We start from the raw sequence: 23590 nt of genomic DNA, 5'->3' as shown, positions 1-23590 counted from the left end.
CACACACACACACACACACACACACACACACACGGAATAGTTGTAAATGCTCTAGAAATAATCATCCTCCAGCCCCCTAGACTCAGTCCTCTGCTGCTTCCCACTGGTAACTGCCACCAAAGCTGTGTCCACGTCCTTGTATCTCTGTGTGTCTCCATCAGTTGCTCTGTCTGAGTTTGCGTTAACTGTCACTGAGCCCAGTCACTCTCCACGTCTGTATCTCAGTACCCTTGGACAGATTTTGGTGTGTATCTGTGACTACTTACTTCCATCCAGGCTACTTCAAGTGTGACACAGAGGATGGTGCCGAGGGAACAGAGGAAGAGCTGTTTGACACGGTCAATTCTTCCATCGTGTCTGGAGAGAGCATCCGGTTTTTTGTCAACTTCAACCTCGACATGCAGGCTAACTTGAGCGGTATGGGCAGAGGGGGCTCTGGGGAGGTAGGAGGGAACGATCTCAGCCTTGAGAAGCTCCCAGTCTGAAGGGTGAGCATCGTCCCGTGGCCTTGGTGAGCCCCTATGCTGGGATCCCTGTCCACCCTTCCTTCTTCTCTCCAACAGAGGATGATAGATCAGGCTGCGTGCTCCTGCACACCTCCAGAAAGGTGAGTTGTTCCAGGTCTGGCCCCTGGGTGGGGGGCGGCAGGAATGGGAGGCATTAGGATGTCACAGTCCTCTGAAGCTTCCCCTCCTTTAAGCAGGGCCCAGGGGTCCCTACTTCCTACCCCCATCCCCACTTACATTTCCAGCCCCTGGTTTGTTTTAGGTAAGCATGTATTAGGACACAGAGAAAGCAAGGAGAGACAGAACTCTTGAATTTGGGGGTTTGGAGCAGAGCATTATGGGCTTGGTTAAGCAGAATCATCAGATTAGAGGAGGAGCATTTCCAGCTGGATTAGGCAAAGAGAGGAAAATTTGGAGTTTTTATTGCCACCTTTGTAAATTTGCACCAGTGTCCTGAGTGTGTGGGTCTACCTTCCCCGCCCTGTGTAACTATCTGCATGTCCCCATTTCTCTCTTTTCCTATGTGTCCCCTTGTTTGCTGGATTTCCTGGATCCCCAGTACCTGAAGTTAAAGAACTTTGGGGAGGAGATCCGAGCCCACCGTGATCTAGACAGCTTCCTGGCCCGGGCCAGCATCATTTTGGATGAGACGGCAACGTCGCTGGATGACGTATTGTGTGAGATGCTTCGGCACTTTTGCCAGGACCCAAACAATACTGAACCTGGCTTCAACTTTGAACGGATCATGGCAACCCTCTTCACTGATGCAGGGACTCCTCGAGAGGGAACTGGTGATTGCCACAGACCCCCCACCCCCAACCAATTTCCTGCCCCGGAGAGACATAGCATAGAGGGATGGAGGGTGGGGGGACATAAGTGTGGCCCCGGATGGGGATGAGGTTAGAGGCTTGGGGTTAAGGGACTCTTTCTACTCCCTTCTCACTCCCCTCCCCTCCCTGCTCTCCTCAGTTCACCTCCTCTCTGACATAATCCAAGGAGTCACAGCCACTGTTACTGGGATTCAGTACCAGCAATCCTGGCTTTGCATCATGTGAGTATATGAATGTTCCCAGCTCACACGACCTCCTCTCCAGGCCTCCCACGCCCAGAGGCTGCAGACAGTGGGAGACAGCCTGGCCATCAGCGCCCTGCATGTAACAGGTCCTGTATCTTTCCCCTCCCCCAGCTGTAACATCAAGTCACTGCAGCGGCGCCATGTGTGCATCAGCCGCTTGGAGCGACCCCAGAACTGGGGTGAGAATTCTTGTGAGGTGCGGTTTGTGATCCTGGTGATGGCACCCCCCAAGTCGGTGAGTGACCTTAGCAGGGCTCTCTGCCAGTGGGGAAGGGCTGGGTGCCAGTCCCCCCCCTAACCTGTCCTGGCACCCCAGAAAAGCACGAAGACGGCTACCGAGGTGGCGCGGACATTTGCGACCATGTTCTCGGACATCACCTTTCGCCTTCGGCTACTGGAGACTCGCACCACTGAGGAGTTCAAGGAGGCCCTGGTGCAACAGAGACACCTGCTCACTGTCATCAAGCCAAGATCCTCAGTGATCTCAGAAGGGGAAATCTACACCCCGGCTCGGCCTCGGCAGCATGGAGTGAAAGATCTTCAGGTGAGGAGGGGGCCTTGGTCTGGGGGGCGCTGGGTCCTTGGGCTCCGTCTGGACCAATGTGTCCTGCCTTTAATTTCCTGCCAGTGTCAAAACTTCCTTCAGCTGGGGAAGGGGATCATGGATGACATCGCCAGGCGTTTCCCTGTGTATGCCCTGGACTTCACGGATGGTACGTATGTGTGTGGGGTCGGGGCCAGACTGTTCTAAGGAGCTGAACTTACCCCCTGTGGCAAGGACGCCATGATGAGGAGATCAAATCTGGTAGCCCAGACCCAGGCCGTGGCTGCCCGTCACCCATACCTAGAGGGATTACTGGATTCTCTCAAGAGACTTGGGTTTGAATCCTGCCTCTGATCCTAATGGTGTGACTGTGGGCAAAATTATTGAAGCTTTTGAACCTCATTTTGTTCACCTGTAAAATGGTACCAGCTACTCACAGGGCAGCTGTAAGGAGAAAATGAGATAGTACCTGTAAATCACTCTGTAACCCTTAAATCTCTCTATAAATGTCAGGTGTGATTATTGCTCTTACCTTGGGCACAACATGGCCCCCATTTAGCTACAGTCCTCCCAGGGCAAGTCAATGTGACCTTTGACCTCTTCTCTTCACACACCTCCCCCCCACCAGGCGTGATTGGAAACAACAAGTCTTTGGGGAAGTACCTCACCACCACCATCTTTCTCTACTTTGCCTGCCTCCTGCCAACCATTGCTTTTGGTTCCCTCAATGATGAGAACACAAGGGGAGTCATTGGTGAGTTGGGGTTCAGACAGAGGGACTCCACAAACCTCTTTCTGTGGAGTGTCTGGGCTCAGGGTCTTTGCCTGAGAATATCTGGGTTTTGCCCATAGAGTATCCAGGCTTGGGGTCTTGGAGATAATCCCTAGCCAAAGCCTGAAGGAACCACTGTGAAATAGCCTGAGGTCCCAGCTCACCCATCTTCCCTACCTTCTCAGAGGCACCGTCAGTCTGATGCTTGCTTGGTTTCTGTCCTTCCAGATGTGAAGAAAACAATTGCTGGCCAGAGCATTGGTGGCCTCCTGTACGCACTGTTTGCAGGACAGCCCTTGGTGGTACTGCTCACCACCGCACCATTGGCCCTCTACATACATGGTCAGTGATTCCCCCCAGCCCCCATTCAGGCTAAATCATGGTCTCTTCCAGGGTCCAGTGGATTGGAAAGGAGACCCTTTGGCCCTAGATCACACACAGGAGACCCTGAATGTTGGTCCTTCTATCCCTTCCCCCAGACCCAGCCTCTCCCTCCTTCCTAGAAGACCTTATACCTGGGCTGGGCAGGGAGTTGGGGGAAAGCTCTTCTCTAGGCCAGTAGTTCACACTTAATGGGCAGCCCCTTCTTCAATCTCCTGTGGGCCTGACTTCCCTTAGCAGCCCATCTGTTCTTTGTCATTGGACCTTTTGGTCATTCCCTTCTCAGTGATCCGTGGCATTTGTGATGACTACCACCTGGACTTTAATGCCTTCTATGCCTGGACCGGGCTGTGGAACAGTTTCTTCCTGGCGGTCTATGCCATTTTCAACTTGAGTCTTCTCATGAAGGTTTTCAAGAGGTAGTGTGATCCCTGTGCCTGATTGCTTCTCTATCTTCTGCTGTCCCCACCCAAGCTGCTGTGAGCTTCCACACTGCTGGCAGTGTTAGAATCAGGCCTTCCTTCAGGTCTCCTGATCATAGGGGACAGACAGAGTGGTCAGGGTCACAGGAGGAGAAGGGCTCAATATCTCCTCTGGCTCAAGCACTTCTAAAGAGTCTCAGTGGGATCCAATGTGAGGGAGCCCAGGCTAAGCCACGGGCTGACCTGGGTGCTGGGCAGTGATGGTCTGTGCCTGTGACTGCATCTAAACTCAGCTAGCCATGTAGGCAAGCAGGTTCTGCCTCCTGCTCCAAATGAGCTAACTCTCCCCTAGACACACACATGCCTCAGTAAAGACAGAGATGGGGCAGGCCCAGGGTAGAGTGCTGCTTCTCACGTAGCACAGAGAAGGCAGGAGAGCCTGGGCCCAGATCCTTTCTCTGGCACTTCTAGCTATGTAAACACGGTCCCATCACTTAATATTGCCAGGCCTCAGTTTCCTCATTCTGTCCAATGTGGATCAGAATGCCTAGAGCACCTGTGTCCAAGGGATATTGTGAGCATCCAAGAAGACAAGGTGTGTAAGGCATTTTGCCAACCACAAAGTACCATATCTGTGGCAGTTTTTATGATTTGGGTCAGGCCTAGGACTCCTGGCAGAGAGAGGCTTGTTTGTGGCATGGAGATGACAAGAAAAGTGGTCTGGGGCTCAGGGTGGATGTTCTTGCTCCTAGATCAACAGAAGAAATCATTGCACTCTTCATCTCCATCACGTTTGTGCTGGATGCTGTCAAGGGCATGGTGAAAAGTAAGTCCTGATGTGACTCTTCTCCTTTCCTCCCATCCTCATTTTTGTTTGCCCCAACCCCCACCACTCTTGCCATCCCATCAAGGAGATCCCAGGCCCTCCCCTAGGAGAACACAGAGTCTACAGAGAGTGAGACCATCAGAGAGAGAACAGGCAAAGATCAGCAAAGCATTTACCTCTAATGCCTTCCATTCATAGGAATGAGACATAAGTATAGACTGGAGTGCCTAGGAAAGGTTTCACAGAGAAACTGGGAATTGAACTGGGTCTGGAAGGCAGAACAAGATTCAGCCAGGCATAGAGGACACCAGGGAAGGCATTTTGGGCAATGAGACTAGGCTGAGTGAAGGTAAGCAGATAGGAATGTGCCCAGCCTGGATGCAGGGCAGCAGAATGTTCCTATTTGCGTGGAGCGATGAGAGACAAACTTAGAAACAGAGTCCAAAACTAGATTTGGGAGGGCTTCAGATACTGCATAGAGGAGCTTAGAATCTCTTCCATTCAACCGGACAAATAGTTATTAAATGCCTACTGTGTTCTGTAAAAGCTGTCCACTTCATGAAAGATCTCCTCAAATGTCTTAGCACAAAGTGGACTCTTGAAGTTTATGCCAGGAGAGAGCAAGCTCTGGCAGGTTCTGCACAGTTGGAGTCAGTCAGCAAGCACTTATTATGTGCCTACTATATGCCAGACCCTGGGCCAAAACAAAAGACACAAAACCAAAATGAGACCATCCCTGCTTTCAAAGAGCTGGTGCTTCCAGTCTGTCCTTCTAAATATGTGCTTAAACAAGCACATCCAGAGCATATAAAAAATAAAGACAAAGTGATCGGGGAGAGAGGAGGGCACTAGGCACTGGGGACAGAAGAAGGCACCACTTCATGGACAAGCTGGGCCTGGAGGTGAGCAAGAAAGGAAACAAAGGATTCTGGGAGGCAGAGATGAGGAGGCAGGGCATTCTGGGCATGGGGCATAGCCAAGGTAGAGATGGGAGATAGGAGATGGCAGGTGATGGGGGCAGAAGGGCAAGGAGCCAGCGCGGCTAGACCATGGAACACAGGAAGGAATGGGAATGATGTATAATGCTGCGAGGGTGGATTGGGGCCAGGTTTTCAGTGCCAGACAGAGGAGTTTGTATTTTATCCTAGGGGCTATAGGAAGATGCTAGAGTTTATTGGGAAGGAAAGAAGGAAGCAAGCATTTATTGAGCATCTGCTGTGTACTAGATACTGTACTAAGGGTTCTGCAGATTTTGTCTCATTTGATCCTGGTGACAACCATGGGAGGGAGGTGCTGCTGTTATCTTCATTGTAAAGTTGAAGAAACTGAGGGGGTTAAAGTGTCTTGCCCGCTGGTAAGTCTGGTAAGAAGGATCTGAAGCAGATTTGAACGTAGGTTTCCCTGCTGCAGGCCCAGCATTTTGTCCCCTGAACCATCTAGGAGGTGACAGCCCTGTCCTCAGAAAGTTGGATTATGGACTCAGTGACTTTGGTTGAAAGGAGCTTTTCACCAGGAGCTGTTAATAAATGTGTTTAGCAATGAAGTGGACAGACAGAAAATGTCTCTTCATCCTGTGCTGTCCCTGAAGCATGGCAAAGGAGCAGAGGATGCAGGGAATCACTCAGTTCTTGGCCCCCATAAATAGGAATGTAACTTGTTCCTCTGAACAAGCAGTCTTTGTTCAGTGACCCACAAGCCAATGGCTCATGGCGGCACTGAACGATGCTGCACCCTGACTACCATTCTTACCACAAATGAACCAGCAGTGGTAACTTATATGAAAGAAGGGGCATAAGTGATGCAAAGTTTGAGATTACCAGAAAAGGTTGGCCAGTCATGAGGTAAGAATCAGGGCCAAAAGATGGAGAGCCAGGGGGGTCTGTTTGTACCCACTCAGCACTGAGAAAGCGGGACCATGGCCTGTCCTTTACTGGGGAGATCTATGGAAGAGTTAGAATAATCTCAAAGGATGAGGGCATATACCAAAGTGTCTATTTGCACCAGGCCAGGGCAGACCTAAATCAATCAGAACATAGATCCTTAACTATCTGAAAATGTGCAAGGCCCTGAAAGCTAAAACAAACAGTCTCTGGCCTTAAAGAATTGTACAGTTAGCACTTTCACATCATGGAGGGTAGGGGCGCAACGCCCCTGTGATCTGGAAACTGCATAAAATTGTCTGGCCCTCCCTTTATATCAGAGAAGAAGTCTGAATTTTTTCGTTTTCTTTTATGGGGTGTTTACAGTACCTTATTGTAAAATCTGGGTTAAGTATTTGGTCATAGGCTGTGTCATCTGCTGGCCTTTACATGCCATTTGTGCTTCCACAAAATTCCTATTTAATTTCTTATGCCAATCCACGATATAGTGAAACCTCAATGGGGAAAGTCTCAATGTTGAAGGGATAACTGTAATTTAGTATTTGGGTATATGTCGCATCCCTCCCAGCACACATGATGGACAATGAACAGCCATGGCAGGTCTCTGAACAGGGGGGTTATGCAGTCACGGCTGTGCAATAAGGCGATCTGGTAGTATGCAAGGAAGGCTTGGAGGGAGCCGTCTAAGTAAGAGACAATGGAGGGACCTCGATTATGGTGGTGGCCGAGTGAGTGGAGAGACGGGGAGGGGAAAGAATGGTAGGGAGCTATGACAGCAGAGGACTCTGTGCTGAGTGTGGACGGTGACCAAGAAAGGAAGGAGCCAGAAATGGGAAGGCTAATAGGCATGATGAAGGTGATTCTTGGTTGACTGTGGCAATGGCACGGCCCTCCTCACTCTGAAGGAACAGGTCTTGTAGAGAAATTGCAAGGATCCTGTCAAGAGGATATATTCTCAGTTTCCCATCCCACTCTGTCTCCATCCTGGTGGTTTCAGGAGGTTAAGTAGAATCACAAGTGTACTGAAACCAGCTCAAACTGGCTCATAACAGCTGATTGTTAAATTTTTGGTGTGAGCATTTATACCTTGGAAAAAAGCAAATGGTATGTATGGTTCAAGGCTTGGCTTATTGTTTTGTTGATTGTCTCTAGACTTAAGAAAGTGATAGAGAAAATGTAAATAATGTAAATTAAACTTAGAAGTATGTGCTGAGTACAATTTTTCTTCTTCAGGGAGCTAGTTGTTAAATATTTACCAGGTCCTGACTAGAATCCATTTGTTTGAGTGTTGAAAAAGGGAGATGACTAAAGAGGGAGATGAGTTTCTCAAGAGCAAAATTCTAAAGATGCAAACACAAATGATACAGCTAGGGGAAACTAAGTCAATGATCTAAAGAGATTGATATGGCTGCAACAGCTAGCTCTCTGATGAGCTTAGATTTTAAAAATAAAAGTTTATCCAATGGGAGCAGGACCAAGTAACCCAGGAGCAATAGAAAGAGGGCTGGGGACGTATGGGAATAACAATGGCACTGCTAAAACTTGGGAAAATTTGAGGGAATGATGAGGACTAAGGCCTTCCCTGCAAAAGGGCTGGTTTTTTAAGCTTTGTTGGGGACCAGAACTAGGAAATAATAAGGCAGATGAGAAAGAAGTCAGAACTATTGAACGTCTGTCTTTTCTCCTGTGTAGACTGAAAAGAATAACAGGTAATCGTAACCCAATATAAGTGAAGGGACTGTAAGAGAACCCCTTCCTGCCCTCAGTGAATTAAAGTCATTAGGCCCCTATGCAAACCACATCTGAGAGAACTGGAAGATAGGACTGCCTAACTTTTGTTGGTGGTCTTTGAGAGAAAACTTGAGAGATAAGTAAATATCCTGATTTGGGAAAAGGAGGCACTCAATTCTTCAGACTACAGGCCAATGAACTTGATGGCCATTCCTGCAGTAAGGTGTGTAGATAGAATAAGAGACAGGAGACAGCCTGAAGGGCATGTTGTCAAAATTTTATAATTGGTTATTAAAAGAATGGTGGGTGAGTGCACAGGCAAGTAAAAGTCAAAAAAAGCCAGCATATGGTCACTATAAACCACTTATAATAGACTAGTTAGGAAAAGTAGAATTAGCAAAGTGTGGGAGGCAATGATAGTCTATTTCTGGAAAAAAAACAAACCACCCCAGAATCTCTGATGATATGTGTGGACAAGATGGAAAGATGAGGCAATGCTGGGGAAATGGATGGCTCCCTGAATGGCAGAACCCACTGGGCGATTCGTGGACAGAGGGCCACCGAGGTCTCTTAAGTTGGGCCCCCCAGGAGCTCTTCTTGCTTATGCTTTTATCAATGAGATTACAGAGATATCAGACTTAGCAAAACTGAAGATCATATGAAACAGAGAGGGCTGGTCTACATGTTGGACGAGGATCTAAGGATCTAAAATAACTGCGTTAGGTTAGAAGGACCAGTTAAATTCAATGATACTGAAGGATTAAATTAAGGAAGACTGTGAAGTTTATGCTTGGATTCTAAAAAATCAGTTGTACAAGTATGGGATGAGGGACATGTGCCTTGACACTGGATTATGAAGAAAAGGTTGGGGGTTTTAGTGGACCATAAGCTTGGTATGAGTCAACAATGTGACAAAATGGGTAGAAAAGTTAATGAAATTGTAAGCTGTGTGAAGAGGGCCACAGGATCCACAACCGAGAGGCTGGTTGTCCCCCTGTCCTTGGCCCTGTTCAGAACACAGTGAGGTTCCACACTTTAGGAAGGCTTGAAGAAGTCCAGAAGAAGGTGACCAGAATCAGGGAGGGCACTGGAGATTATGCCTCATGAGGGCAGTTGAAGGAGCCTTAGCCTGGGGGGGGGGGGGGGGGGGACATGCTAGCTGTCTTCAAATATTCAGAGGGTTGTGATGTGGAAGAAAAATGAGCTTGCTCTGCTCGGCCCAAAAGGGCAGCACTAAGGTCTAGCAGGGAGCTGAAAGGAAGCCGGTTTTGCTTCAGTATATGGGAAAGAAACTTGCTATGGTAGAAGTATCCAAAGAGAGAATGGCCTGCCTTGGGAAGGCCAAGTTCTCCATGATTACAGCAAGCTCTTCACTGGAAGCTTGGGTGCAATTCCTACTCAAAGGGGATAATCCTATGATTCTGGTGGCCCCCAACCTGCCTGTCAGAATGGGCCTTTGCCCTCCCCTGGGGAGCTCCCTTCCTGCCTGTCTGGCCTCTTCTCTCACCTCTAACCCTCTGTGTCCCAAGGAAGCCGCTCATCCTTTTTGGGAAAGGGATGTTTTTGCTGCCCATGGGCTAACGTAGTGGAAGTGGGGAGGGAGAGAGACGAGATACAGGTTTTTAGAGTTCATTTGGGAGTGAGGATAAGACCTGACAGACAACTTTGTGGGGATTGTGGGGAATCCAACACCCCCGAATGTTCAGGTGGGGTCTTTCCTGACTAATGCTCCAACCACTCCCTTTCCACTAAGGGTCCAGAAGGGAAATAGAGCCAGGGTCCTAAGATCCCCCAGGGTCCTACACATCAGTTCTTCCTCCTACCGTGTGCATATGTGACGGTGCCACTGGAGTTTCCTGTTGTTTGGTCCTGACCTTTGTCTTCTGCAGGAAACAACTCCCCAAGCATCTGGTGATCTGGTGTGTCTGCTGAGCTTGCTTGACCCAGCCAAGCCTTCTTCACATGTGTGTGAGCACACACACACACACAGCCCTCTCATTCCCTCCCCCCCCCTCAAAAGGTGCAGCCAAGATTACTAAATGGAAATGAAAAAGTCCCAGGGCAGAAGAGAGGAGAGGGGAAGAAACTCTTTGAGAGACACTGGCAGAAAGCTCTCTGTTCTTCTCTGGTCAACACAGAAAAACATCCTAGGAAACACAGTAGTGCAGTGGCAAGATCCCTGGGCCAGCTTTCAGAAGAGTGGGATGCTGGTTGTGACTTTTTTCTAGTGTGTGACTGGCAGGCATCTGAAAGGCTGTTGTGGAAGGGGGGAGAATTGTTCCCCCTGAATTTAGACCGCAAACCTTGGAGGGATTATCGTAGGTCAAAGGAGACAAGTTTTAGCTCAGATATAAGTTTCCTAACAATTAGAATTATCCAAAAGGGGAATGTGGCAGTTTGAGCTTTGGAGAGTGAGCTCCCTAGGATGGATATGTTCAAAGAGAGAAGCTGGACAGGTGACCTGTGTGGGTGTGGGCTGGCCTAGATGAGCTGATTCTGGGACTGACTGACTGGTGTCCAGCCCTTCTTTCTCTTGGCCTGTTATCTGTGCTAGCGGAGCCCTCCTGGCTCTGAGGGGAGCGCTTTATACAGCAGGTGAGAGATGGACTGGAGATCCTGGAAGCCCCACACTGGGTCTGTGTCCGTCTGTGTGTCTGTCCCTCTAGTCTTCCAGAAGTACTATTTTGGTGTGAATGGGAGTGATCAAGGGAATGTGCGCCACTCCCCGGCAGACTTGGGCCTCAATGCCAGCTTCCTGATCAACTCATCCAACCCCATAAACAGCTCGAGTGAGCACCCTGGGCGAGAAACAGCTGTCTTGAGCCTCATGCTCATGCTGGGCACTGTTTGGCTGGGTCATACTCTCTACCAGTTCAAGAAGAGGTGAGCAGGTGGGAACACAAGTGTGGCCACAAGTGGGGGGGGGGGGGGGGGGCCCGGGGAGGGAGGGGGGGGGGGGGGGGGGGAGAGAGAGAGAGAGAGACAGAGGGGGCGGGAGGGAGAGAGAGACAGAGAGAGGGAGGGAGGGAGGAGAGGAGAGAGGGAAAGAGGGAGGGAGGGAGAGACTTGGGAGCCACACAAGAGTGGGGCTAGAGCCATCCCTGGGGCTTTCAGTCTCCTCTAGGATGGTGTCAGGTAGCGATCAGGCGGGAGAGGGTTCTGATCTTTCAGGCTGTGGTGAACCCTGGCTTCTCTCTCCACCTCTCCCTCTCCCAGCCCATACCTTCATGGCCGAGTGCGGGAGGCACTGTCAGACTGTGCACTGCCTATCTCCGTGCTCACCTTCTCCATCTTGGGCTCCGTTGTTTTCCATGGAATTAAGAGTGAGTGTACTAAGGAGTGGGTGGGACGAACAGGGGTTAGGGTTTGGCTCTTCCCTAAACCCTGGATCAGCCCCTCTTCCCCCCAAGCCCAGGGTCCAGGAGAAGAGCTCAGGACTGGCAGAGTCAGTGATTAGTTCTCATTGTTTACTCCCTCCCTTTCTCCCCCACCCCAGTGTCTAAGTTCAACTATAATCCCAGTGAGAACCTGTTTGAGCTGGCAAAAATGCAGTCCCTGTCCTTGGGAGCTGTGGGCAGCACCATGGGACTGGGCTTCCTCCTCTCCATGCTCTTCTTCATTGAACAGAACCTGGTTGCTGCCTTGGCCAATGCCCCAGAGAACAGGTGTCTTCCCCTCTTCCTTGAGTGCCCCTGCCCCATCCAACCCCCCCTGCTTCCTTCTGTTGCTGGGAATGGCCCTCTGCCCTCCCCTGGGGAGCCCCCCACCTCCTCTGGCCTCCTCTGTCACTTCGGGACCCTGTTTCCCAAGGAAGCCGCTCCCCTGGGGGAGGGTGGTTTTGGCTGCCCAGGTGCTAACAGCTGTAACCATGAATGCCTGTGCTGCAGACTGGTGAAGGGCACGGCCTATCACTGGGACCTGCTGCTGATCGCCATGATCAACATGGGGCTCTCTCTGTTCGGCCTACCCTGGCTCCATGCAGCCTACCCCCACTCACCACTGCATGTGCGGGCTCTGGCCTTCGTGGAGGAGCGAGTGGAGTTCGGGCACATCTATGAGACGTGAGTGAGCCAGGCCTGGGCTGCCCCTGGGGGGGCCAGAGAGGGCACAGCCTGGGGAGCGTGCTGAGCTCCTGTTGCCCGTGCCCCCTAGGATTGTCAGTGTGAAGGAGACCCGCCTGACTGCCCTGGGGGCCAGCATCCTGGTGGGGCTGTCGTTGCTGCTGCTGCCCTTCCCACTGCAGTCTATCCCCAAGGCCGTCCTCTACGGGCTCTTCCTCTACATCGCACTCACATCCCTGGACAACAGCCAGCTCTGTGAGCGCATTGCCCTTCTCCTCAAGGAGCAGGTACCTCGTTAGGCCCTCCCAGACCCCCAGCTCTGCTCCCAGCGGGCCTTGGTGGTGCCCCAGAGGCAGGCTCAACCCCTCGGCCTTGCTCCCTCCGCAGACGGCGTACCCCCCCACCCACTACATTCGCCAGGTGCCACAGAGGAAGATCCACTACTTCACGGGCCTGCAGGTTCTCCAGCTCCTGCTGCTGTGTGCCTTTGGCATGTCGTCCCTGCCCTACATGAAGATGATCTTCCCCCTCATCATGCTTACCATGATCCCCATTCGGTGAGCCCTCTCTGGAGGGAGCCCCAACCCAACCAGGGTGGCATCCTCTGCTTATGGGTGTGGGTCAGGCCTGAGAAAGAACGGCTGACCGTGGGCATGGTCAGGGCCAGGATTCCCAGGCGGGCTAGGCTGGAGGTGGAGGGGCTGACCCAGGCCAGGTGGAGCCACTGGGACCCTTCAGTTCAGGGATTCCTCACCAGGGCTGAACCCTCAGAACTAACATGCACACCCACCCCTTCCCAATTAGGTACATACTGCTGCCCCGAATCATTGAAGCCAAATATTTAGACGTCATGGATGCGGAGCATTGAGGAACCCCTGCCCCAAGGCTCCAGCCTCTGACCTTAGGCTTCCTGCTGCCCCTGCTCAGGCAGAGCTGTGCTGCTGTGCTCCTCCCCCAACACTGAGCCCCAGGATCTCTACCTCTGTCTGGCTCTTTTTCCAGCTTTGATTTTCTCTTTGTATGTCTCTCCCAGAGTGTTTTGCTCCCTGGTAGCTCCCTGAGGCCAGGCTGCTCTGGGGGAGCTTGGGAGGGGAATGGCCTCTGCCTCTGCTCCACCCCACTTCCAGCCCAGTCAGGAGGTAGGGCATCTGACTCTGGGCTGGTCATGACGCGGAAAGGCCGACCACGGCAGAGCCCAGTGGTCAGAGCAGGCACAGCCATGGACCGAGTACTGGCATCTGAGAGCACTATGGCACGTGTTATAAACGTGCACATGAGCGGTTTTGCCTTTGACTATTAGTTACACAGTAACACCCCCCCCCGCCCCATCATCTGGGCTTTAGCCACATGTGCACATCTGACTTAACCTTGGGTTCCTGGATGAACGTCCCTCAGTCCTGCGGGCCCAGGGCCGAGGAGATTCCCCAATCCTACCCTCAGCCCTGGGCAAGGAGAGATCCCGGCCAGAGTGGCATTTCATGACAGCATATAAGCTGGTAGGCTGTGCACATGTGTAAACACATGCATGTGCATGTACACACACACCCTGGTCTAAAGCACCAGAAGATGGAGGATAAGGAGCAGGGGTCAGGGCCCAAGAACCAGGGTCTCCTATTGCTGGACCAGGTGTTAGGAGCCTAGGGCAGGGATGGGGGCCTCAGAGCTGAGCAGTGTGGATTTTCTTTTGATAAAAGAGTCACTGCTTGGAAGAGAAATCATTTCCTTGATTGTGTAAGGAACTCGATGTGAGCGTTGCAGAGAATAAAGCTTCTGTTTCTACACTTCTACCCAGTCTCCCCCTTCCACCTTTGGCTCCTGGGGTGCTCACTCTGAGGGGAAGCAGAGGACACAGTTCAGCTGCACCTCTGCTAGAGGGTCTAGGGGTGGGAAGGGGATCGAGGATGGCTTTGTTGGAGGAGGCTTCAGTCAGGCTTGCAAGCATCGGCCCAAGTCAGGTATGCTTCCCAGGAAGGGGACCTCAGCACTTGCCAATGGGAACTCGACAGGGCAGACTTCCTATGTTATATATTTTCTACCCTATGCATGAGCACAGGGTTGGCTAAGGCTACCCGCTCCTTCACTGAAATTCCAAGACACGAGGGTCCTTACTCATCTCTGTGTTAGTGAGAGCCCCAGTGGAGCCTCTGATCAAGGAGGAAGCCACCTCCTCCCCCAAAATAGCCCTCAGTGTTTTAAGCCTTGATTTGCTCAGGGTTGGGGCTACCACTGGGAAAACATATGGGGAATGAGTTGCCCCACTCCTCACTTCAGTAACAGGCAGATGTTTCACAGGATTCCTCTCAAGGGTGGGGAAAGGACCTGTCTCATCACCTACTGAACCGCACCAGAATCTCCATAATATCCCTGACCTGCCCTTAAAGTCCAACCTCACACTACACTTTTTCTTTACCTTAAGCCCAAATCTGTGAATTGCCAGCCATTACTCCTGTCCTGCCTTGTCAATGCCCATCCTCAAATGTGCTATCCCAAGACTGAACACAGTATTGGCAGATGTGATCCGACTCTCAGAAGATGGATGTTTGTCTGACTGACATAACCCACAAGACCAACGCCAATTAAATACTTTAATCTCTAAGTGCCCACTTGGGGTCCTTCATGCTGCCCCTTCCCCCTCCCCCTGCTGTGGCACTCCCTCGGGGGCCTTCGAGAGGCCTGGCTGCAGGAAGAAGTTCTGTAGCTCTTGAAGGGCTCGAAATCTGTGAGAAATGGTATTCTTTACAGCTTTGGGCAGCTCAGCATACCTGTGCAGGGGATAAAGGAGCCCGAAAAGGCATGTCAAGGTCCCTGGGCAAGGAGTGGCCTGATGGCAGACATGGGGGCTCCTTCCTATAGATGGTTAAATGCAAAGATCCTTCCGCCTCCAGGAGGCCCACTAATAACTCCTATATCTATAGTACTTTCAGGCTGCCAGAGGATCTTCCTCTAATAACCACATGAGACTGCTAGGGCCAGCATCATTACAAATGAGGAAATTCAGGCTCAGAGAGGCTGTGACATGCCCAGGATCACAAAGCTGGTATTGGAAGCAAGATTTGAACCCAGGTCACCTGACTTCAAAATCAAAGCTCTTTTCATCTCACCACACCACACTTTGATCCTGGAGATGCAGCTAGAACAGGAAAACTGAATTGTTTCCTACAACAAGTTCAAATTCATCTTCCCATTTTAATAGGCATCTCATTAAGTGCTCTTGTAGCCAAACCTTGTTAAACGTTACCCACTGGCACCAAGGCACACTGGGGTTGAATGGAAATGTGTGTTTGTTTACTGCATCCCTTAGTCACTCAACCCCCTTGGGTTTGGGCCATGTGCTGTGGCAGGGAGTATGGAGATGTGTGAGGGTCTTCTTTACAAACTGGACTTTAAAACAATGGGGTCTCGGGGCGGCTAGGTGGTGCAGTGAGTAAAGTGTCGGCCCCGGAGTCAGGAGGACCCGAGTTAGGTACTGGCCTAAGACACAACACCCCCACAAAAAAAAACTAGCCATGTAACCTTGGACAAGTTACTTAACCCCAATCGCCCTCCAAAAGGCAAAAAAAAACCAAAAACAATGGGGTCAGTTAAGTTGAAAAGTCAACTGTTTTGTGAACTGCCATAGATGAGCTCTGAAGGAAATGGATGTCAGGCTTTTCCCAAATCTCAGGTGTCTACAAAGCTGTCCATCCCCCTTCACTGTTTGCCCTGTCCTTGACTGATCCACAGCCTGACCAACACCAGTCCCTCAGGAAGCCTTATCACCAAATTCAATAGACAAGCCCCTTCATATCACTAACAACCCTTAGAAAAATACAGCCCTGAGTTCTACCCCAGTTCTGTCCCTGACCTCTCCTATAGGAAAAAAAAAATTAAAAAAAAAAATAACTTTGGGATGTCTTTTGTTTTTACCTTCCATAAACCTGTTTCCTCATCTGAAAATGATTAAATGATCACATCTAAGATCCCTCCAAATTCTGATATTTTGCAACCTTAACTCTCACATATATGGGAAATCAATGCAAAAGGAAGGGATCATAATTATTAAATGTTAGGTTGGCCAGAGTGTTCAAACAGAGCACCTAGATACCACCCCACCCCACCCCACCCTGCCCTACCCCACCAAGACGTTCCTCTTTTCTGTCCTGAGCTAACAGAAAAGCCAGGAATCATGTTAGACCCCAAGATGACAACCTCCTCCCCCTCAAGAGGCCTGGCCAGTGCCCTGACCCCAAACAAAGGCACACATCATCCTCACTCACGTCTGCTCGTAGCCATCAGGCTGGAAACAAGGATCCCAACCAAAGTCTCGACAACCTCGAGGCTCCACGATCTGGCCCTGGGGTAGGAACACAGGAAGAAGCAAAGGGAGCTATAACCTTCCATATACCTCTGAGCCCCCAGCTCCCCAAATCCTGCTCCCAGAGGAGGTGCTTGGCTCCTTGAGAGTCCAGAAACACACCCCCACCCACGCTAGGCCTCGTTCCCTCCCTCTATCCTCCCGTTTCTGCCACCATCTTTCTCCTCTCCTGTCTTGTCACCATATTCCTTTTTTCTCCCCATCTGTCTTTCTGTCAGTATCTCCACCCAAGTGTCTCTGTCTCTATCTCTGTTCCTGTCTGTCCCCCTCTGTTCCCGCCTTTCTCTTTCTGTCACCATCCCTCTCATCTCTCTCTCTGCCACCCATCCCGACCCTACATCTCCCGTTTTCAGCCTCCCATTTCTGGCCTTGGGCATCCAGAGGGGAGCAGCCCCACCTGGTGTTATGATTGGAAATTGCGGCCTGGGGCTCACAGGCCTTGATGCATCATCGTGTACCCTTGCCCTCCACTCCCCAAAATGCCCACATACAAAGGTCTGGCCTCTGAAAAGCTGTACAGGATCTTCTGGCCGTCCAGTGCTGAGTGCAAATGTACAGAGCGCGTAAGCTGACTTGTCTTCAAAGCCCGCAAGCAGGCGGTAGAGACCTGAGTCGAAGGACACAAATGGTCAGAAAGCAAGAGGGGCCCAGGTCAGCATAAGCTCACAGAAAACCAAGAGCTCACAGAGGAACGCCGACAGCTAGAGGTGGGGTGGGAGGGACCCTGCATTCCTCTAAGAACAGGAAAGTCTAGCTGAGCCTGGTACTGAACAATGGACCAGGCAGAGTCCTGGAGCTCAAAGGGACCCACCATCAACCCAGCCCAGCAAATTACAGAGCAAACTGAGGCCCACAACGGATAGAGACTTGCTGAGGTTCACACAGCAAGCCAGGGATGAGGAGCCCTTCCCCCAGGCCTGGGTCTTTCCCAAGCCCAGTCTACTTCTCCATGGGTCTCAAGGCCCCAGAGTCCCCACAGGCACCTGTTCCCCTTCATATGCTCCCACTTCACTAACAACCTACCTTCAGGCTTTAACTTTTCCAGAAACCACTTTCTGCAAGACAAAGAGGAGGGTAAGAAGGGGAAGGACCTGTACAGCTGGAGATTCCTGCCCTCACACAGAAGGCCCATCAGCTAAATGAAGACAGGCAAGGGGACTGGTCTGCAGTGGAGGAAGGCTCTGTCCCCCCACCATGAGGGAGGGGAGGAATGCTGACACTGATTCTGGTTCCTGAAGCCATGCCTCTTGGAGGGGGTATTCTTTTTTTTTTTTAAGCAATCGGGGTTAAGTAACTTGCTCAAGGTTACACGGCCAGTTATTTCTGGATGTGGTGCTGAGTGTCTGAGCCCGGGATTCGATCTCCAGGTCGTCCCAACACTGGAGCCGGTGCTCTTACTCGCTGAGCCACCTGGCCGCCCCTAAGCAATTGGGGTTAAGTAACTTGCTCAAGGTTACACGGCCAGGTGTTTCTGGGTGGGTGCTAAGTGTCTGAGCCCGGGATTCGATCTCCAGGTCTTCTCAACACTGGAGCCGGTGCTCTTACTTGCTGTGCTACCTGGCCGCCCCCTGGAGGGGGTATTCTTTTTGTTTAAAGCAAGTGGGGTTAAGTAACTTGCTCAAGGTTACACAGCCAGTTATCTCTGGGTGTGGTGCTGTGTATCTGAGCCTGGATTCGATCCCCAGGTCATCTCGACACTGGGGCTGGTGCTCTTTCTCACTGAGCCACCTGGCTGCCCCTGGGAGGGGTTATTCTTGATGCTTTGAATACTGCACCTAGAAGCACCTTAAGATGAGAGGCTTGTCTTATTTCACCTGGGCATCCCCCAGCACAATGCCCTTCACAGAGCAGGACGGGCCTGTCACCCTGAAGCGCAGGCAGGCAGCAGCACCTCTCCATCCTCCCAAACCTCCCCATAGTGAGAGCCTCCTGTGATTGTCACATCAGAGCAGGAGGAGGCCAGGACGGGAGGGGGCCAGGGCAGGAGGGGGCCGAGGCAGGAGGAGGGGGGCAGGGTAGGGAGGAGGCCAGGGCAGGCTTCACAGCCCTATCTGACAGAGGATGGATGGGAAGGGATTTGCCTGAAGTCACACAGTGAGTTGAGAAGAGCTGAGATGAGAAGCCAGATCTTTGATACCCAGCCCCAGGGCTCTCCAGCCAGGAGAAATCTTACAGAAGCAGTCACAGGTTCAGAAGTACCCCTGGGGCACCTCTTAACCAGCCATTCCCATGATGGGCAGAGGACAAGTGGACACAAGTAGGGCTCTTGCGCAGCAAGTCTCCTCATGGCCCCCAATAATAACAATTGCCAGCACTCACATAGTGCCTACGTGTCGAGCACTGTGCTAAGTGCTGTATAAGTATTATCTCATCTGGGTTTCACAACACCCCGGGAGACAGGTGCTATTAGTATCCTCAATTTACAGGTAAGGAAACTGAGGCAAACAGAGGGTTAAGTGACTTGTCCAGGGTCACACAGCTAGGAAGTGGTATCTGAGGCTGGATCTGAACTCAGGCTTTCTTGACTCTAAACCCAGTGCTCCGTGTATTGCTCCATCTAGCTGCCTCAGGGATTCCCCCCAAGCAGGGGGATCTGGGATCCCAGGGCAGAAGATTGCAGGGGGATCTGGGATCCCAGGGCAGAAGATTGCAGGGTCGTATGTCTTGAAATTAAAAAGGATCTTAAAGACCACCTGGTCTTAACTTGTCATTTTATAGATGGAAAAATTGAGGCCCAGAATGAGGAGAAGGCCTGTGGCTCCTGCAAAGTCCCACAGGCAGTGAAAAGCCGACCTACAGGTTCAATCCCAAGCCCTCTGACATCCAGTTCCTTTGTGCCACCCCCCCAGTGGGGACTCGACAGGCCTGGCAGGAGGCTTTTGGGAGGACTCTCAGCAACTGTCTCCCTCCTCCCCTTAGCCAAGGAGGGAGCCGCCCCCCTCCAGGCAGGGCCAAGGAGGGAGCCGCCCCCCACCAGGAGGAGTGTGAGGGAAGAGCAGCCCTGGGTGGGTTAAATTCACAAGCAGATTTTTTTTTCATTGGCTCTGTAAGGTAGGCTGGGCTGGACATTTAATGGAAGAAGCTGATATCAAAAAGACTCTATACATTTGTATCTGCCATGGGGAGAAAGAAGGCAGAGAGGAGGAAGCCTGGGCTGAGCCGGAGCCATCTAAAGGCTCATCACCTGAGGAAGGATGGGAAGGAGAAGAGGTGAGAAGGATAAAACACGGAATTGCTTTGGAGGAGGGCTTTAGCAGTGTGCTAGAAAGGTAAGCTAGGAAGACCTAGCCCTGGGGACTGGGCCAAAGGTCCAGGAGGAGGCAGCATGACAAGACACCAGTTCAAATCCCAGTAGTGCCCCCGCTACCTGTGACCTTGGGCAAAGCACCTTTCTCCTCTGCACTTGGCGGGCTTGGACTTGATGATGTCTGGCAGCTCCTCTGGCTCTAAACACTATGACCTGCCACCCGGCACAGGTGTGAGGGAAATGACAAAGCCCTGGTGTGGCTCTGGCCGGCCTTTGGCTCTAACAGCCAGGTTTGGCAGCAGTTTCCTGCCTACTTACATGTAAGGGCCAGGAAGGCCCCCCAGGGCATTGAAGCAGAGACAGGTGTCCTCCACCAAGACCGGCCCCTGAACCTGCGGTACAAAGACACACTATCACATACCCCACATGTCACATACTTGTATGTCCCAGCAGACCAGTCCAAGGCTCCTCCGTGGGCAGAGCCCCAGGGGGAACCTGGCAGAACTAGTCACTAAAAACTGAGAGGAAACCCAACTCCCTTCTTCCTTGGACAAGAAAAGTGAGGCCCAGAGAGAAGGAACTTGCCCTGGGCCCAGGAGGCTGACACTTCTGAGTGCTGCAAGCACTGGCCTGACATTAACTCATCTGATACTCCCCCAGCCTGGTCAGTGCAGTTACTATGACCCCCACTTCAGAGACAGGCCCCTAAGGCACTGCCCACAGTTAGAGAGCTCAGTAGTGGGAGAGCCAGGCCTAGAACCCAGGCCTTCTGACAGCCTCAGGCATGAACCAGGTCTCCCCCGCAGGCACTGTCTTCTTCTGAGACAATCTAAGATTCCAGTGCTCTTTCCCCAGGACAAACCTGTGAGGCAGGCGATGCAAACATTATCCCGACTTTAGAGATGGGCAAACTGGCAGAGGCAGGCTTTGGCTCCAGGTGCCCTGGGCCACTGGGCTTGTTCCCCTGAAGTGGCTCCCCTCACCCCCAGCCCCTACCACTGCCCTGCCAGGCCAAATTTGGAGGCCCCTTTTTGTACGTCAAAGGATATGCTCAAGATCCAAGCCTGAGGGCACAGAGGCGCAGAGGAGAGAAAGAGCAGATCTGAGGGGGACAGTGAGTTCCCAACTCTAATTCTGGCCACAGCCCCAGATGCCAAGTTCTAGATCAGGGGTGTGATATGGAGCTCAGTCTTCCCATCTGTGAAGTAGAGCAGGAGCTCCCCGATATCACCCCCAGCTCCAGGGCAGGACAGAACCCCACCTGTCTGGCTGCTTCCCGGCATTTCTGGAAGGAAATTTCATCTGGTTCACCTTGGTATTCTGGCACTTTGTGGAAAAACAGAGACACACATAGATACACAGAGAGAGTTACTTGCTGGGGGTGGGAGGGGAAGGGTCCTGGCAAACACCATGGCTTTAAAAAAACAAAATGAGGACTTACAGTCAATTTTCTGTGGGACCAAATCACAGGGGAACTTCTCTCCCAGGATCTGGACCACCTGCCCAAAGGAGAGGAGACGTGGCTTATTAAATCCTGCTCTCCTATCCCTCCCCTCCTGCACAAGGGCCCTCAATGGCTCTGAACATCCATGCCCAAACTCCTCTTTCCAGTTCTTGAGACTGTCCCAAGCTCAGAAAGTCACTCCTGCCCATGCCTGGCCTGCTGCCCTGACCTGGTCTCAGCTAACACTGCTTCCTTTTGCAATCATCCCCCTCTCTCAAGAAGGAAACAGACTCAAGTCCCATCTTCTTCAGAGATATATATATATATATTCCCTTGACCACAGAAGTCATTTCAAAAAGCAAAAAGTGCCAGGCACCTAGCTTAGTGACAAAGAAAGGCAAAAGCCATCCTTGGCTTTCAGGCAGCCTGCAATCTCAGGAGGGAGGAGACATGCGAACAGCCATGGACACGTGGGCCGACAGAGACAGAAAGGGGGCACTGGAAGTAAGGGCGATGGGGAAAGGCTTCCTGCAGAAGCTGGCGTTCTAGCTAGGGCTCCGAGGGAGGAAGAACAGCTGGCAACAACGCCCAGGTCTAGTGGAGGCACAGGCAGGGGGCCGGTGTCACTGGGCTGTGGTTGGAGAGGAAGGCTGGGGAGAGGGAGTGCTGGGTTATGGGGGGGGCTTTCGATGCCAAACAGGGTTTCAATTTTGATTCTGGACGTAACAGGGAGTCACTGATATTTACTGAATCAGGGAGAGGCGTGGTCAGACGTGCACGCTGTCCAGCCTGCCTCCACATCACCCACTCTCCCACACCTGGCCCCTCACAAGCCAAGGCCGGCCTGCCCAGGCCATTCTTCCTCTCCTCTGGCCTCACTTTTCTCCCCATGTAGCACGTGTCTCACAGACGTCCCCTTCTCTCACACACTGTTCGCTAGCCGGCTCCGCGGAGCAGGTGAGGGCAGGTCAGACATAGTGGGCGGGAACAACGAGGGGGAAGGCGGGGAGGGGGCGGGGCCGGGCTCGCGCGGCGACCCGCCCCGATTACGACCGCAAGGCCACGTGGCCCCCAAGGTTTCCGACCCCCGCCCAGCCGCGCTCTGACGTCACTCTAAGTGCTAGAGGAGGCGGAGTCCCCTCAACCCCTCTCCCTTTCCCTGGGCCCCATCACCTCTTCTAGCTTCTTAGCATTTCCAGTAACGAACACAATTTTCTTTCCTGCTAGCGAGGCCGCCATCTGTTCTTCAACCCGACCCGGCTCTCTCCCTCCAATCCGCGAGTAGCACTATTCGGACCAATGGGGAGGAAGTAGGTGATGGCGAAAGGGGGCGGGACTAAAGGGACCCAGTCACGGCCATCCGTTTGCAAAAGCCCATCTCCTTCAGAACCGGAAGATTAAAGAAGTGCTGACGGACCAATCACGGCGATGCGAAACGTTCGCAGCCATCCAAGAAGCTCGAGAACTGGGGCTAAGGTGCTCCCTTCTTCCGATCACGTGGTGACCAACCGGAAGGCTACCCCCATGACTTCCAGTTTGTAGCCAATGGAATTTTAGGGCGGTCTTCCCTGGTGCTTCCTGTTCCTGTGGACTCTTCGCTGTAATAGGCCCAGGGACTCACTTAGGGCGGTGCCTCTACTCCCTACCCAATCCCATTGGTGCATGGCTTAGCCTGGCTATCGCTTCTTCCAGGAAGCCTGCCTGGCTTATCCTCCCGCTCCCTCATGAAAACTTGGGTCTGGTCACAAAAGAGAAAGGTCTCGTCCCTCCTCCTGAGCCATGGATTTGGATCCTGCATCTGAGAGCCGCCTGGAACGCTCTCCCTCCTTTCCGTTTCGACCTCCTTGGCTTCTTTCTTATCCCAGCTAAAATCCCCCTGCAAGAAACCTTTCCCGAGGCAGCTTGGTGCAGCAGTGAATAGAGCACCGGCCCTGGAGTCAGGAGGACCTGAGTTCAAATCCAGCCTCAGACACTTAACACTTACTAGCCGTGTGACCTTGGGCAAGTCACTTAACCACAATTGCCCAGACTTCCCCTCTTTAAAAAAAAAAAAAAAGATTAAGAAACCTTTCCCGATCCTTTATTAATGCTGCTGCCATCTCTCTGTGGATCACTTCTGGGCCTTTGGGCTTCTGTTAAGTCCCAAATAAAGCCCCTCCTCCTACAGGAAGCTTTCCCCCACCCATCTTAATTCCAGGCCCTTCCTCCTTTTATTTATTTCCTATTTATCCTGTATATCGCTTTCTCTCAATAGATTTATTTGCATGTTGTCTCCCTCATTAGACTGTAACCTGGAGGGCAAGGACAGTCTTTGGCTTCTTTTTGTGTGCTTAGGACATAGTAGGTG

General features: G+C 51.9%; 2 protein-coding genes across 9 annotated transcripts in view; one reads left to right on the top strand and one right to left on the bottom strand.

Annotated features, from left to right (window-relative positions):
- SLC4A11 (solute carrier family 4 member 11) overlaps nucleotides 1–13985 on the top strand; it is a 22259-nt gene extending 8274 nt beyond the window's left edge. For all 7 annotated transcript variants that reach the window (XM_069072409.1, XM_069072415.1, XM_069072441.1 and 4 more), the window contains 18 exons: nucleotides 277–417; nucleotides 564–607; nucleotides 1066–1297; nucleotides 1476–1557; nucleotides 1693–1816; nucleotides 1898–2125; nucleotides 2210–2294; nucleotides 2754–2879; nucleotides 3126–3239; nucleotides 3565–3697; nucleotides 4453–4526; nucleotides 10804–11020; nucleotides 11354–11460; nucleotides 11634–11802; nucleotides 12025–12198; nucleotides 12290–12485; nucleotides 12586–12755; nucleotides 13003–13985. In XM_069072409.1, the coding sequence (XP_068928510.1) occupies nucleotides 277–417; nucleotides 564–607; nucleotides 1066–1297; nucleotides 1476–1557; nucleotides 1693–1816; nucleotides 1898–2125; nucleotides 2210–2294; nucleotides 2754–2879; nucleotides 3126–3239; nucleotides 3565–3697; nucleotides 4453–4526; nucleotides 10804–11020; nucleotides 11354–11460; nucleotides 11634–11802; nucleotides 12025–12198; nucleotides 12290–12485; nucleotides 12586–12755; nucleotides 13003–13066 (2480 nt within the window). In that variant the 3' untranslated portion in view covers nucleotides 13067–13985. The remainder of the gene's footprint in view (nucleotides 1–276; nucleotides 418–563; nucleotides 608–1065; nucleotides 1298–1475; nucleotides 1558–1692; nucleotides 1817–1897; nucleotides 2126–2209; nucleotides 2295–2753; nucleotides 2880–3125; nucleotides 3240–3564; nucleotides 3698–4452; nucleotides 4527–10803; nucleotides 11021–11353; nucleotides 11461–11633; nucleotides 11803–12024; nucleotides 12199–12289; nucleotides 12486–12585; nucleotides 12756–13002) is intronic.
- A 784-nt stretch (nucleotides 13986–14769) lies between these two features.
- On the bottom strand, nucleotides 14770–22781 carry ITPA (inosine triphosphatase). Of its 2 annotated transcripts, none has more exons than XM_069072465.1 (8): nucleotides 22417–22781; nucleotides 21241–21298; nucleotides 21061–21125; nucleotides 20118–20191; nucleotides 17576–17607; nucleotides 17044–17159; nucleotides 16455–16531; nucleotides 14770–14960 (listed from the first exon to the last, which is right to left on the bottom strand). In XM_069072465.1, the coding sequence occupies exons 1-8, from the start codon at nucleotides 22480–22482 to the stop codon at nucleotides 14813–14815; spliced, it is 636 nt and encodes a 211-aa protein (XP_068928566.1). In that variant the 5' UTR covers nucleotides 22483–22781; the 3' UTR covers nucleotides 14770–14812. The 2 variants fall into 2 exon arrangements, with proteins under 2 accessions (XP_068928566.1, XP_068928574.1); XM_069072473.1 differs by lacking the exon at nucleotides 22417–22781 and adding an exon at nucleotides 22123–22223.
- Nucleotides 22782–23590: the final 809 nt, after the last annotated feature.

The sequence above is a fragment of the Petaurus breviceps genome, unplaced genomic scaffold, assembly GCF_028583685.1.
Source record: "Petaurus breviceps papuanus isolate PSGF00001 unplaced genomic scaffold, PetGlider_PUasm1.0 140, whole genome shotgun sequence".
NCBI lineage: Eukaryota > Metazoa > Chordata > Mammalia > Diprotodontia > Petauridae > Petaurus > Petaurus breviceps.
The sequence above is the reverse complement of the archived record's forward strand: the minus strand, read 5'-3'. Positions and strand labels throughout refer to the sequence as shown.